We start from the raw sequence: 16,115 nt of genomic DNA, 5'->3' as shown, positions 1-16,115 counted from the left end.
TTTTTCATGGTTTAGTTATTAAAACAAGTTTCCATGACTTTTAGAATAGGAATAGAAGCCAAGATTTATTGTATTTCTGATAACATTTACTATAAAATCTATATATTGCCTCTGATTGGAATATTAAATTTGATTTCAATGAATCAAACCTTCAGTAGTATCTTTTTAAGTGTTCTTTATGAAAAGAAGAAAACCATGGTCTGGAGCAAAACAATATGTGTTATGACTTTAATTATACCGTTATCTTTTCAGGCTCACGAGAGGCTAGAAGATTCAAAACTAGAAGCTGTCAGTGATAATAACTTAGAATTAGTCAATGAAATTCTTGAAGATATCACTCCCTTAATAAATGTGGATGAAAATGTGGCAGAACTGGTTGGTATACTCAAAGAGCCTCACTTCCAGGTAAATTTTGCCTATTACTCTTTTTCCCAAGTCCCCTGTATTCTCAAAGTATTCTCTTTTAGTAGTTAAGTTCCAGTTTAAGGTGATTTATTTAAGATTATTTAGAGCCATATTTTGTAAATATGTAAATTCCAACTTAGGTATTTTAATGTCCTAAAATACTGAGGATATCAAAACAAGACACACACAACTAATCCATACTACATAAATGTATAGCAGAAATACATCAGAATGGATTTTCCATTGTGTAATTGAAGCCAGCCTTGATTCACCACCAGACAACATGCTAGAGACATTTTTCGTACTGTGATAATAGATTTTCCTTCTTCACTACCACTGTTTCACAGCCCTCCTTATTAAAGCTGTTTCAGTGTTGCTTCTGAGCCTGAGACGCAATCAGTGACTTTGGAACAAAAGAGAACTGTGTAAGGATAGAAACTAATCCGTAACATTTCCTCCATAGGTGCAAAAAAATAGGTGCAATCTAAGCTTTGGTCTGTAGCAGTGGAAAGTAAATCTGTTTAACAAAGAAAAGTCAGTTTTAAAAGAGAAAGTGGAGGGGAAGGGAGAGAGATTTCTTATTAACCTATAATTAAGTGTGGCATTGGGACAGTATTAGAAAAATAGACCAATGGAAGAGAATAAAAAACCCCAGAAATACATCCACATGTATATGGCAATTTGATTTATGATAGAGATACTACATTTTAGGGGAGAAAGAATGGACTGTTCTGTAAGTGGTGCTGGGATAGAAGAATAAAGTGCTTTTCACTCTAAATCTCAGCATTGAAAATCAAATGTCAACACCTCTTTGATTTTTCTCAAGGACTTTCTGTGACTCTTCAGCAGTATGGCTGCAAAATACAAAGGTTTATAGTGAGTCGGTTGCTCCATGAATCAGTATCTTAAAGTACAAAAAAATGAACGCATATCAGAGACATCCTATATGCTTGTGCCAGTTGATGAAGGCCTTATAAGGCACAGTAAGCCATTTGGACTTTATCCTGGGGACAGTGGGAAACCATGAGGGGGAAGAGTGGGAGGTATTACACAAGGAGAGGGCAGATTGTGGAGCAAGATGGTTAAGCACTAAGGCAAAAAACTATGACAGCAGTGTCAAGAGTAGAAAGTGTGAGGATTTTCAAGTTTTAAGCAGTAAAATCAGTAGGACTTGGTGATTGGTTACATGTGATAGTTGCAGAAGAGAGATGTGGGAAGTTGATAAGGATAGGATTTCTAACAAATAATTGATGGCACTCACTGAGGTAAGGAACACTCTAGAAGAAACTGACATGTTAATGTTAAGGTAACCAGCCATGTTAGGTTTGTGATACTTCAGAAGCATCCGGTGGAGCTTTTAGACATGTTATCTATCTTTAATAAATATATAAAATTTAATAAGTATATAAATTTATATAAAGTTTAATAAATATAATTAGAAAATACTGGCAAGCAAAAATTTAAAAATTAAGACGTTGCATTCTTACTACCCGGATCACTACTGTACTATCCTAGTACATATTCCTCCATACTTTTTCTATGCATAAAGGTACATATTTTTTCTTTACTGGTTGAGATCCTTTTGTACAAGCTATTTTGTAACTTACCCTTTTTTTTCAGTCATTGATTTCCACTTTTCCATTTCAGTGGATCTTCATCTCATGTAATACACATATTCAAACATCTCCAAAATATTTGACACCAAAATATTCTTTACAGCTGGTTTGTACTTATGGGTTTCCAACCTAGATTCATGTGTGGCATCTGAATGGACCATCCTTTCTCGCTTGATTATGATGTTCACCTATTAAGAGACCAGACCATTGCCCTGAAGAATGTCCCACTCCCTGGATGAATCTGGTTGTCTCTTTGCTGTGTTGTTTAATTATCCCTTCTATTTCCTGTAAACAGAAGTTCTATCTAAAAGGTTGATTATTTAATTATTTGGAACTAGAATTTTAGTGATGTAATGCAACATGAATTAAACTACATCAGAAGATGTGTGACACCTAGTTAGCCCACCAGTATTGTTGCTGAGATTGGTCCCTTGATTTAGGGCATAGACCGTCTAATCCTTCCTTTGAAATACTTTTCACTAGGACATAATCTAGTGTGTTATTATTCTAGCATTATACAAACGCTGTTTCCTGTTCAACCATTTATCTATTTATGAACACAAATTAATCCTTGCCTGAATCAGTATTTTCATTAGAGACTTCAAAATGATGTTTTTTCATATTCTCTCATTCTACATTTTGTAGCTGCTGTTCTTATATAAAGTAGAGCTTTTCCTCATCAACTGAACGATTTAGTTACCCCATAATGCATTTCATACTGAAAAATCACAGAAATGCCTGATCCTTCCCTTTACCAATTTTTAAAGTAACGAATTGTTTAAAATAGCAGTCTTGAATGGCAACAGATGAGTTTTTCAGTTCTTCTGTTTTTTAAATAGCATTGTGCAGTTACAGATTTTTCATTAATTCAGTATGTTTCAATCCTTTACCATCTTTACTCTTTGATTTTCAAATTATCGTGACTGGCTAGTTGTGGACAGATTTTTTGTCATTGAATCTGAAGCTCATGAGAGTTCTGGAAGTTATCAGTGTTTAAGTAGTGGTTCAAGTCACAGGAGTAGATAATGCTGGCTAAGCAGGGCATAGAGTGAAAACTAAGCAGCCCAGGTTAGAGATTTGAGCAACTTCTAGCATTCTAGGAATAATCTTTACATGTGGATTTGTGATTTCTTTTTTCTTTTTGAAATTTTTTTTAGTCTCTTACAGCATATTCATGAAATGACCAGAAAATACCAATTAAATTCATATCCTGATTGCTTCTGTTCTAATTTGTTGACATTTTCTCCCTTCTTTCTATTTTGTTTTTGAGCTCCATCCACTCAAAAAAATTTAACTCAGCTTTATTGTTGAATATACACAATTATAGTGTAAATGAAAAACTAAAATAAATATATAAAAAATTGTAAGAAATTCCTGGAAAGCTAGATCAAAGTCATCCATGATGATAGCACATGCATAGTAAATGTAGGAGGTAAAATTATATTCAGGTCCATTAGTGGCTCATTAGGTTTTTTTTTTTTTTTCCCTTAAAATATATGTTTTATAGACTAAAGCCTTTTCAGTAATATAAAATCTCTCATCACAAATATATGCTGTAAATATTTATCCATTTTCTGTTGGATGTCTTTTTAGCAGACATTTTTTATGTGTAAAAAATATATGGTATTACTAACAATAATCCTTGAGTAAAAATTGGGGTCTGTACCATTTGAATTTTTTTTTTTAAGATTTTATTTTATTTATTTGAGAGAGAGAGAGAGAGGGAGGGAGACAGCGAGAGAGCACAAACAGGGGGAACAGCAGCCAGAGGGAGAGGGAGAAGTAGGCTGCCTGCTGAGCAGGCCTGACGCAGGGCTCAATCCCAGAACCCTGAAATCATGACCTGAGCAGAAGGCAGACACTTAACTGACTGAGTCACCCAGGTGCCCCTGTACCATTTGAATCTGTAAGATACCTAATAAATAGGGATTGATGATAAATGTGGAATAATAATGTTGATGACAGTGGCGGCAGTGAATTCCCGTGCCTTCAGTGTACCACACTTGGAAATCTAGGTTCAGTTTCTATTGAACATGTCACTTTTTAAAAGAAAAGTCATAAAACTCTATCAGTTTCTTCAAATCTTTTAAAACAAGGAATACAATATTGTTTATGTTAATGTACTATATAATTTCTTTAAAAGATTCTGTGCATTTGGTTTAACTCATATTTTAGAATTTAATAATGTGTGTCTTGGAAGGTTTTAGTACTCCACTGGGATAATGAACTGTTATTTTTAATAATTTATTCTATCAGTAATTAATAACCACAGGCTGTTCTGAATCCTTACAGTCACTCTTGGAGGCCCATGATATTGTGGCATCAAAATGTTATGAGTCACCTCCATCAAGCCCAGAAATGAATAATTCTGTCAATAATCAGTTATTACCAGTAGATGCCATTCGTATTCTTGGTATTCACAAAAGAGCCGGGGAGCCATTGGTGAGTAGATAAATCAGTGCCTTTTAAAATCTGAAATCTGACATATTTGTGAACCCAATCACATCTTTTTTAAAATCTTTTTCATACTTTGTATTATAAAAACTTCAATTCATGTTTATTTGTTTTATCAGGTTTTTTTTTTTTGGCTTGTATATAAATATACAACTGATGCTATCTCAATATAGCATGCAAAACTAAGCCAAAATAAAATGTTAAGCTGAAATAGAGGCCAGAAGAAGTTTGCTCATGGGCTGCAAAAATTACAGGAGATAACTACCCCCATTTCTTCCTATACCCTTTGAAGAAATGAACTCAAGTTGCTTGTTAATGATAATGTCAAAACACAAAAGAAAGTTATTAAAAATTGAGGGCATGGTAGGACTCTATAAGTAGTGAAGTTTTCTGTTCTCTGCTAAAATTATTATTTCTGGGTCCTGATTATAAGAAAAAAACAAAAGCTTGAAACAAGGCCATCAGATGCATAAATACTTTTCTTCTCCTTTGAGCTTTTTATCCTGTGGAATGCAGTTCCATGCAGCATGGAAGTCCTGTTTTTATGGGGTGGTATACGTCATCACAGTTGCCTGTGGTTTATTGAGATTAAAATATTGAGACAGAGGAGAACAGGGGAAAAGCAGGAACAATTAACTCACCTACTTTTAGAATTACTTTCTTATATATACATATTAATGAATATTTAAGATTTCTTCCTAATAATCTAAAATCGGTGATAATTCTGTTTTTTTTATTTCCTTTAGGGTGTAACATTTAGGGTCGAAAATAATGATCTGGTAATTGCCCGAATCCTTCATGGAGGAATGATAGATCGACAAGGTCTGCTTCATGTGGGAGATATCATTAAAGAAGTCAATGGTCATGAGGTTGGAAACAATCCAAAGGAATTACAAGAATTACTGAAAAATATTAGTGGAAGTGTCACCCTAAAAATTTTACCAAGCTATAGAGATACCATAACCCCTCAACAGGTTAGTAATAAAATTCTTAGTAATATTAAGAATACTTTCATTTCTTTAATCACACTGTTGGATATAACCACCACTTGCTCCTCTTTTGCTGCAGAAAAGAGGAAAAAACTATGATTTATGTGTTCTGAATTGCCGTATTTTGTCGTGGGTGAACAATTAGCACTGTCTTATAAAGGAAGGAGTAACAAAATGTCTTTGTGGACACTATGAACCCTAGCATTACAGTAACCTATAGCTAGGTTTCTGAAAAATCATAAAACCTTTTAGTCATTAATCTAGCGAACATTTTTGGCACCTGTTATGTTCCAGGCATTGTATTAGGCCCTGTAAGAGGATAAGAATATAGCTCTAGTTACCTCTTCCCTAGTGTTCATGTGATGGGCTGTATGGGGAATGAGGTCAGAAAGGGAGGATGGGTATATAGATTGAGAAAAATCTTGAATACCTGGGTTGTACACATTTGATCTGATTTTTATAACTAATTTTTAGATAAAGTAGATTATTGAACAGGGTAATGTTCTAATGACAGCGATCATCTAGTTTCATCATGTTGAGTGAATTTCCAAAAGGAGAGAAGTGATAGCCTGTAACCAGGAAGCGGAATTTTGGAGGTGTGAGATGATTTCTGAGAGACAACTCTAAAAGAAGGTTAACACTGTTTGGGTTCAAATACCAGTGCTACCACTTACTAGCTTAGCCTCTCTGTGCTTCATTGTCTCATGTATATAGTTAGGGATAATACTTCTTTTCTCGGAAGATGTTACGAGGGTTAAATGACTTAATTCATGTAAAGCTCTCTTAGTGGCACCTGACACATAGCACTCAAAAAGGAGCTGCTGCTGCTGTTGTGATGGTGGTGATGAGGTAGTGATGGTGTGATAGAATTGTAAAGAAAGAAATGTAATAAAGTAATTGCAGATAAAGATTTGGCAATCATGATGGGAGTTTTGGGACTGAGGAGAGGGTTTAAAGGCCTACATAATGTAGGGGCGCCTGGGTGGCACAATGGTTAAGCGTCTGCCTTCGGCTCAGGGCGTGATCCCAGCGTTATGGGATCGAGCCCCACATCAGGCTCTTCCGCTATGAGCCTGCTTCTTCCTCTCCCACTCCCCCTGCTTGTGTTCCCTCTCTCGCTGGCTGTCTCTATGTCTGTCGAATAAATAAATAAAATCTTTAAAAAAAAAAATAAAGGCCTACATAATGTAGAAATAGGAAATATCAATGTTTTAGATTGAGGCCTTTAATTATTCAACTTCATTCCACAAACTTATTGTTTCATGGGTAAGTGAAATTATGTTTTTACGTAAGATACTGCCAGTGATTTTATTTTCGAGAACTTGAAAGTCTAGTTTTTATATTTTCCATACAATTCTTTGAAATAACATATATTGAATACCTGTTTTACGTTGTTCTTTGAAGGATATGGTAAAATATATACATTTTTTAAGTTTTTATTTTAATCACCTGGTACTCAACATGACAAGTGCACTCCTTAATCCCCATCACCTATTTCACTCATCTACCTACCCACCTCCCCTCTGGTAACCATCAATTTGTTCTCTATATTTGAGTCTGTTTCTCTCTCTCTCTCTCTTTTTCCCTTTGCTTGTTTGTTTTGTTTCTTAAATTCCACATATGAGTGAAATAATATGGCATTTGTCTTACTCTTACTGACTTATTTCACTTAGGATTATACTCTCTACCTCTGTCCATGCCATTGCAAATGGAAAGATTTCATTCTCTTTTACGGCTGAATAATATTTCATTTTCCACACACACACACACACACACACCACATCTTTATCCACTCATCAGCTGACGGACACTTGGGCTGCTTCCATATCTTGGCTATTGTGAATAATGCTGCTGTAAACATAGGGGTGCCTGTATCCTTTCCATTAGTGTGTTTGTATTCTTTGGGTAAATATCCAGTAGTGCAATTGCTGTATCATAGGGTAGTTCTAGTTTTAACTTTTTGAGGAAACTCTGTACTGTTTTCCAGAGTGTCTGCACCAGTTTGCATTCCCACCAACAGTGCAAGAGGGTTCATTTTTTTCCATATCCTCATCAACACTTGTTTCTTGTGTTTTTGATTTTGGCTGTTCTGACAGGTGTAAAGTACTATCTCATTATAGTTTTGATTTGCATTTCCCTGATGATGAACAATATTAAGCATCTTTCCGTGTGTCTGTTGGCCATCTGTATGTTTTCCTGTTCATTTTTTTAAAAATTGGATTATTTGGTTTTGTGCTGAGTTTTATAAGTTCTTTATGTATTTTGGATACTAACCCTTTATTGGATATGCCATTTGCAGATATCTTCTCCCATTCCATAGGTTGCCTTTTAGTCGTGTTGATGGTTTCCTTTGCTGTGCAGAAGCTTTTTATTTTGATGGAGTCCCAATAGTTTTGCTTTTGTTTTCCTTGCCTTGGGGGACCTATCTAGAAAAAAGTTGTTATGGCCAATGTCATGTGCTCTTTTCTAGGATTTTTATAGTTTCAGGTCTCGCATTTAGGTCTTTAATGCATTTTGAATTTATTTTTGTGTATGGTGTAAGAAAATGGTCCAGTTTTCCTAATACTGTTTGTTGAAGAGACTGTCTTTCCCACTGGATATTCTTTCCTGCTTTGTCAAAGATTAATTGACCATATGACTGGGTTTCTTTCTGGATTTTCTGTTCTGTTCTATTTATCTATGCGTCTATTTTTGTGCCAGTACCTTACTGTTTTGATTACTACACCTTTGTAATATAAAACGACGTCTGGAATTGTGATGCATCCAGGTTTGCTTTCCTTTTTCAAGGTTACTTTGGCTATTCAGGGTCTTTTGTGGTTCCATATAAATTTTAGGATTGATTGTTTTAGCTCTGTGAAAAATGCTGGTGGTATTTTGATAGGAATTGCATTAAATGTGTAGATTGCTTTGGATAGTGTAGACATTTTAACTATGTTTGTTCTTCCAGTTTGTGAGCATGGAATGTCCTTCCATTTGTTTATATCATCCTTAATTTCTTTCATCATTGTTTTATGGTTTTCAGAATACAGGTCATTCACCTCTTTGGCTAGGTTTATTCCTAGGTACTTTATTAATTTTGGTGCAGTTGTAAATGGCATTGTTTTCTTAATTTCTCTCTCTGCTACTTCATTATTGGTGTGTAGAAATGCAACAAATTTCTGTAGATTGATTTTGTACCCTGTGATTTACTGAATTTGTTAATCAGTTCTTATAGTTTTTTATTGGAGTCTTTTGGGTTTTCTTTATATATTAGCATGTCATCTGCAGAGAATGAAAGTTTGACTTCTTCCTTGCTAATTTAATGCCTTTTACTTCTTTTTGTTGTCTGATTGCTGTGGCTAGGTCTTCCAGTACTATGTTGAATAAAGGTGGTGAGAGTGAACATCCTTGTTTTGTTCCTGACCTTAGGGGAAAGGCTCTCAGTTTGTCCCCATTGAAGATGATATTAGCTGTGGTTTTTCATATATGGCCTTTATTATGTTGAGGTATGTTCCTTCCAAACCTACTTTATTGGGTTTTTTTTTTTTTTATCATGAATAGATGTTGTACTTTGTCAAATGCTTTCTCAGTGTCTGTTGAAATGATCATATGATTCTTATCCTTTCTTATTGATGCAGTGTATCATGTTGACTGATTTGTGAATATTGATTGAACCACTCTTGCAACCCAGAAATAAATCCCACTTAGTTGTGGTGAATGATTTTATTAATGTATTGTTGGATTTTGTTTGCTAGTATTTTGTTGAGGATATTTGCATTTATGTTCATCAGAGATCTTGGCCTGTGGTTCTCTTTTTTTGTTGTGTCTTTAATTTGGTATCAGAGTAATGCTGGCATTATAGAATGAATTTGGAAGTTTTCCTTCCTTTTTTTTTTTTTTTTGGAATAGTTTGAGAAGAATAGATATTAACTCTTCTTTCACTGTTTGGCAGAATTTGCCTGTGAAATCATCTGGTCTTGGACTCTCGTTTGTTGGGAGTTTTTTAATTATTGATTCAGTTTTGTTGCTAGTTAATTGTTCTGTTCAAATTTTCTATTTCTTTCTTCTTCAGTTTTGGTCAGTTATATGTTTCTAGGAATTTTTCCACTTCTAAGTTGTCCAATTTGTCAGCATATAATTTTTCTTAATATTTTCTTATAGTTGTATTTTTGTGGGGTTTTTTTATTTCTCCTCTCTTATTTGTGATTTTATTTATTTGGGTCCTTTCTCTTTTTTTCTTGAGAAGTCTGGCTGGTGGTTTATCAGTTTTACTTTTTTTTTTTTTTTTGGTAAGAAACAGCTCCTGGTTTCATTGATCTGTTCTATAGTTTTTTTAGTTTTTGTATCATTTATTTCTACTCGAATCCTTATTATTTCCTTTCTTCCTTCTGGTTTTAGGTTTTGTTTGTTGTTCTTTTTCTGGTTCTTTTAGGTATAAGATTAGGTTGTTTATTTGAGATTTTTCTTCTTGAGGCAGGCCTGTATTGCTATAAACCTATCTCTTAGAAATTCTTTTGCTGTGTCCCAAAGGTTTTGTACCATTATGTTTTCATTTTCATTTGTTTCCATGTATTTTTAAATTTCTTCTTTGATTTCCTTGTTGATCTATTCATTGTTTAGTATCATGTTATTTAACCTCCATGTATTTATAGTCTTTCCAGGTTTTTTCTTGTGGTTGACTTCTGGTTTTATAATGGAGTGGTCAGAAAAGATGCATGATATAACTTTGATCTTTTTTAATTTGTTGAGGCTTGTTTTGTGGTCTAATATGTGATCAGTTCTGGAAAATATTCCCTGTGCACTTGAATAGAATGTGTATTCTGCTATTTTAGGGTGGAATTTTCTGAATATATCTGTTAAATCCATCTGGTCCATTGTGTCACTCAAAGCCGTTGTTTTCTCGTTGATTTTCTGTTTAGATGATCCTTCCATTGATGTAAGTGGGGTGTTAAAGTCTCCTACCATTATTGTATTATTACCAATACGATGTATTATTTCCTTTATGTTTGTTATTAACTGTTTTATGTATTTGGGTGCTCCCACGTTGGGTGCATATTTACAGTTGTTACATCTTAGTGTTGGATTGTCTCTTTTATTATTATATAGTGCCCTTCTTTGTCTCTTGTTATAGTTTTTGTTTTAAAGTCTTTTGTCCAACATAAGTATTGCTACTCCGACTTTCTTCTGATACCATTTGCATGATAAATGTTTCTCTATCCCGTCAGTTTCAATTGGCAGATGTTTTTATGTCTAAAATGACTCTCTTTTAGGCAGCATGTAGGTGGATCTTGTTTTTTTTTATCCATTCTATCACCATATGTCTTTTGATTGGAGTGTTAAGGCCTTTTACATGTTAAGTAATTATTGATAGATATGTATTTGTTGCCATTTTATAACTTGTTTTATGGTTGTTTCTGAACATTTTCTCTGATCCTTTCCTGTCTTTCTCTCTTTCATGATTTGCTGGTTTTCTTAATGATATATTTGGATTTCTTTCTCTTTATTCTTTGCATATTCATTAGTGGTTTTTGATTTGTGGTTACCATTAGGTTTGTATATAACGTCTTCTGCATACAGCAGTCTATATTAAATTCATGATCATTTACGTTTGAATCCATTCTCTACTCTTTTCCTACCCATGTTTTAGGTGTCATAGTTTACATCTTTTTATTTTGTGAGTTCCTTGACTGATTTTTCACCGGAATATTCATTTTTACTGCTTTTGTGTTTTCTACCTTCATACTGTCATTTCTGGTCTTTCCACTCAGAGTTCCCTTTAATTTTTCTTGCGGGGTTGGTTTAGTGGTCATGAACTCCTTTAGTTTGTGTTTGGAAAAATCTATCTGTCCTTCTATTCTGAATGATAGCCTTGCTGGATAAAGTATTCTTGGCTGCAGGTTTTTCCCATTCAGCACTTTGAATATATCATGGCATGCCTTTCTGGCTTGGAAAGTTTCTGCTGAAAAATTCACTGATAGCCTCATGGGGTTTCCTTTGTATGTAACTGTCTTCTTTTGTCCTGTTGCTCTTAATATTTTTTCTTTATCACTTTATTTTTCCATTTTAATTACAGTGTGTCTTCATGTGGATCTGCTTTGGTTGATTTTTTGGGGGGTTCTCTGTGCCTCCTAGATCTGGATATCTGTTTCCTTCCCCAGATTAGAGAAGTTTTCAGCTATTATTTATCCTGATAAATGTCTGCCCCCTTTTCTCTCTCTCCTTCTTCTGGGACTCCTATAATATGAATGTTATTACATTTGATGGAGTCACTGAGTTCCCTAAGTCTGTTCTCATTTTGCATAATTCTTTTTTCTCTTTTTTGTTCAGTGTAATTACTTTCCATTACTCTTTTAGGTCATTAATTCATTCCTTTGTTTCTTCCAGCCTGCTGTTCACTCTATCAAGTATGTTTTTCACTTTGTTTATTGAACCCCTTTATCTCTACTGTGTTATTCCTAATCTCTGTCTTAATGGTCTCACTGATGTCCTCCACTCTCTTCTCAAGTTCATTGAGTATCCTTATGATCATTTCTTAAAATATTTTACCAAGCACATTAATTAAATCTGTTTCACTTAGATACCCAGTTGTGGCTTTGTCTTGTTCTTTCATTTGGTACAAATTTCTCAGTCTTCTCATTCTGTCTAAGTCTCTGTGCCTGTTTCTCTGTGTTAGGAGAGTTAGCTACATCTCCTGTTCTTTGAAGGTAATGGTTTTATAAAGAAGAGGTCCCGTAGTGCCCTGCAGTATAGTGTCCCCTGTTCCCTAGCACCAAGAAAGAATCATGAAAGAAAAGATATTTGAAATTAGACATTTCACATTACTAGTACCTCTCAGGACTCCTGTATTTCTCAGGTGGCACATTTCCTTTTGGACTTGAATAGATTGGAAAAATAGAACTTACGATTTATTTTTTTAATTATATGTTAGTTGTGATAATTAGGAAGATTTTTACTCTCTGTGGTTTAAACCAGAATTCTAACTAGTTTACCAAAGCTATCATGGACTTTTACAGGCAAGATAAATTTTTGTAATATTAATATGTCACATGTTAGCACTTTGGCTCAAATTCCTTTCTAGATTCTGTACCTGGTGAACTGGTCTGAATAGCATAAGAGGCAAGGATCTTTAGTCCTGTCAGGCTTAAATTTATTCCCATCCCATGCCTTCTCCAACTCTTTTATTTAGCCTTTAGAACTGGGAGAAAAGATTTAAATGGGTTAGGAGAGGTCATCTAAGCCTGAGGCAGTTCTCAGGCCTATCTATCATAAAAAAGAAAAGAGACTATAACATGAAGCCTTCCAAAGGTGAGCCAAAACATGTCATGTCAAAATTGGGTTATTTTTTAAAGTGAATGAGGAAATGCTTACTAATTATGTTGGAACAATAGGCTTAAGCGATGCCTGTCCTGGACAAACTATGGTCATCTTCCTTAGAGACGCTTAGGGGAGGCAAGGGCATTTAGCCTCTTCAGCTCTTTCACCAGAAGTTCCATCATGTAGTCCTGGTGTGCCTATCTTAACTCCCTCTGGACTGCTATGAGGGTTGTTTTGTTTGAGAGCCAGGAGCTCTCCCTGCCAGGTGGTGTTTCTCAAAGCATGATCAGTAGATTGTTTTTATCAGAATAATTTGAGGTGCTTATTAAAAATCAAAATTTTTCATGAGATCTAAGAATCTATAATTTTTAAATTTGAGACCAAGGTAAATTAGAAGTTGTAGCTAATTCTGAGGTTCTTCAACTTACTTAAAGACTTAGTTCCCAAAGACTGTTCATAATTCCATTTGTTCATTAAGGTCAAACTGATAGTAATTCTCTTAACTCATCTTTAAGGCCACCATGATGTAGGTACCAAAAATATTTTAAGAAAAGAAATTACAGTTCCATATGCATGTAAAAATTCTTAACAAAATAAAAGCAAATGAAATTTAATTATATATAAAAAAGATAACAGAACATGTTCAAGTTGGATTTATCCCATGGGTGCTAGGATGGTTTCATATTGGAAATCATTGTGAAACCAAGCACATTAACAGATTTAAAGAGAAAAACCTCATAAAGAATTTGATAAAGTTAAATACATAGTCACGATTTTTTAAAAAAGATTAGTAAATTGAGAACAGGAGGGAAGTTCTTTACTCTTATAAAAAAAAAAAAAAAAAACTAAAAACATTATTCTGAATAGTTGAATATTAGAATCATTCTCTTTAATATCCGGAACTGGACCCTCAGATGGTCTGCCTAAGACTCGAGCACAACACCACTACCCCAGGAAGTCTCATTTCCATTCCAACAAGAACAAAGAACCTACCATAAACTAAGAGAAACTTGCCAAACTTCAGGCATAATTGTGCCTTGGTTAAAAACAAAAGACAAAAACAAAAATAAAAAAAAAAAACTGCCCTGAGATGGTATATAGAGTAACAGATGATACAACAAATATCTGTTATAATAAGTGATAAAAATTTTCAGTTCTCCTTAAACTAAGAATAAGCAGTATCTCTGATATTAAAGAGGTAGGTGTATTTGCAAACTGGGGAATGGTTATCTACTTACTTTAACAATCCTAACGCTCAGCTGTCTCTGGCAGCAAACACGTTTACCATTACCAGCCATGCTGAGACACAGCCCCTGACAGAAATGCCACCTGGCTTCTTAGACCATCTTGATATCGAGAAGCTTAAGGACACTGGCAGAAGCTGGATGGAAAAGCACCACTTGCTATTGGGGAGAAGGGTGATCTTGTTCAGAGTTTTGATGAGGCTTCCAATAATTAGCCAAATAGTTGACTAAACTTATTTTAAAAATAATAAAATTTCAGTAATTTTGAGTGCTTAAAAAGTTTTGTTTAGGGCTAACATATAGAATGATGAAATACAGAAACCTATAATATTTTAAATCCTGAGGCCCTTGAACACTGCTGGTTTTTAATTATTGCCTATATACACTTAGTTGTTTGTAGTTACTTAAGCCAAAGAAGCCGCAATATAAAGTTTAAAAGAAGGATTAATAAAGTCTTTGCCTAGTTAAAAAAAAAAGTAAGAACTAGAGAAGGGTGTTCACTAACACCACTTAAATTTAATATTTTATTGAAAGTTTCATAAGCACAAAGTTCAGAAAGGAGAAAATACTATTTTCAAATAGTATTTTTTGCATAGAACGCCCCCAAGACTATAATAGAAATGAGTTTAGCAAGATATTTGAAAATAAAGTTAATATACAAAACTCAGTTGCATTTCTGTATGTCACCAATAACCATCAAGATATGTAACTAAGACAAACGTCATTTACAGTAGAGTCAGAGAATGTCACATTTATGTCTAGAAATAAATCTAACAAAAATATTCAAGGCCTCTACACACACGCGCACACACACACACACACACACACACTATGATGAAGATCTAAATAAATAGATATGTCCTGTTCATGGACAAGAAGACAATATTGCGAAGGTGTCAGTTTTCTGCAAATTGACTTTTAGATTCAACGAAATTCCAATAAGATTTTTCATGGTATTCGATAGGATGAATAGCCAAGACACTTTTGAGGCAGAAAAGCAGGAATGGGGCATTACTAATATGTAGGAATTAAGATACCATCATGGTATTGGCCTAAGAGCAGATAGAATGATTAATGGACTAGAGAGTTCAGAAAGAGAGGTAACACATGTACTATTTTGATAAGATGATACATCTTTCAGTGAGGAGAGACTGTTCCATAAATGAAACTGGTTATTAACAGGGATAACATATGAAGTTGTGTTCCTGTTTCACTTTACATACACAAATCAAGTAAAAGGAGACAATCAGTGAACAAATGAAGAGATATTAAAAATCACAGTGTGGGATACCATTTTATAACATTCAATTGGCAAAAATTGTACATATGACTCTATAGTATCTCTTCTGCGCTGCTGGTGGCAGTGTAAATTGGTATAACCACACGGGGGGAGGGTTTAGCATTATCAGAGTTGAGTATTCACATACACCAAAACACAGTAATTTCCTAGGGCTGTTCCTGTGTATGTACAGCTGGAAACAGGTTAACAAACATGTAAATCCCAAAGATGATATGCTGTGGTATGATATAATTTTTTATTTAAAATAACTAAATGCATACTTTCAAAGAATGCATATATTTGCACAGTAAAACTGTACGAAAGGAAAGCAAAAAGTTAATGAACACAAGATTCAGGGTAAGGGTTACCTTAGCTGGGGAAGCCAGGGTGATGGAATGGAATAGAATGAGAGCAGAATGACCACGTAAGGTTCTAGCCTCTGTTTTGGGTACAAGTTTATGGCTCTTTATCACATTATTAAAAGAAATAAAAATAGGCTTTGCATGAACCAGTGACTTAGTGTGATATAAATTAAGAGTATTATAATACTGAACAGTCTAGTTTAATAGATTTTTTTAAATAAATTTTTTGACAGAAGTTTAAATTTGTGGCCCACAAATGGATATTTACCAAATAGGAGTGTGAGTTGCCCCTCAAAGCTTTTTTAACCAAACATATTCTAGCCTCCGTGCTGATCGAAAATGTGTGCGGCTGCACTTAACTGTGAGTAGGCTGAGTTCATATACTTTGAAAATCTTTAGAAAAATAATATCCTTCCTTAAACATCTCTGCTATTGTCATAGTGAACTTCATAGCAACTGTGATCACTGCACTC

At 34.4% G+C, this 16,115-nt stretch overlaps 1 protein-coding gene across 2 annotated transcripts in view; it reads left to right on the top strand.

Annotated features, from left to right (window-relative positions):
- The window catches only part of PALS2 (protein associated with LIN7 2, MAGUK family member), a 109,263-nt gene that overhangs the window by 62,517 nt on the left and 30,631 nt on the right, over positions 1-16,115 (top strand). For both annotated transcript variants that reach the window (XM_040644182.1, XM_040644184.1), the window contains exons 3-5: positions 253-405; positions 4,314-4,463; positions 5,222-5,449. In XM_040644182.1, the coding sequence (XP_040500116.1) occupies positions 253-405; positions 4,314-4,463; positions 5,222-5,449 (531 nt within the window). The remainder of the gene's footprint in view (positions 1-252; positions 406-4,313; positions 4,464-5,221; positions 5,450-16,115) is intronic.

Source organism: Ursus maritimus, unplaced genomic scaffold, assembly GCF_017311325.1.
Source record: "Ursus maritimus isolate PB19 unplaced genomic scaffold, ASM1731132v1 scaffold_3, whole genome shotgun sequence".
In the NCBI taxonomy this organism is placed as follows: Eukaryota; Metazoa; Chordata; class Mammalia; order Carnivora; family Ursidae; genus Ursus; species Ursus maritimus.
This window is presented reverse-complemented; position numbering and strand designations above follow the sequence as displayed.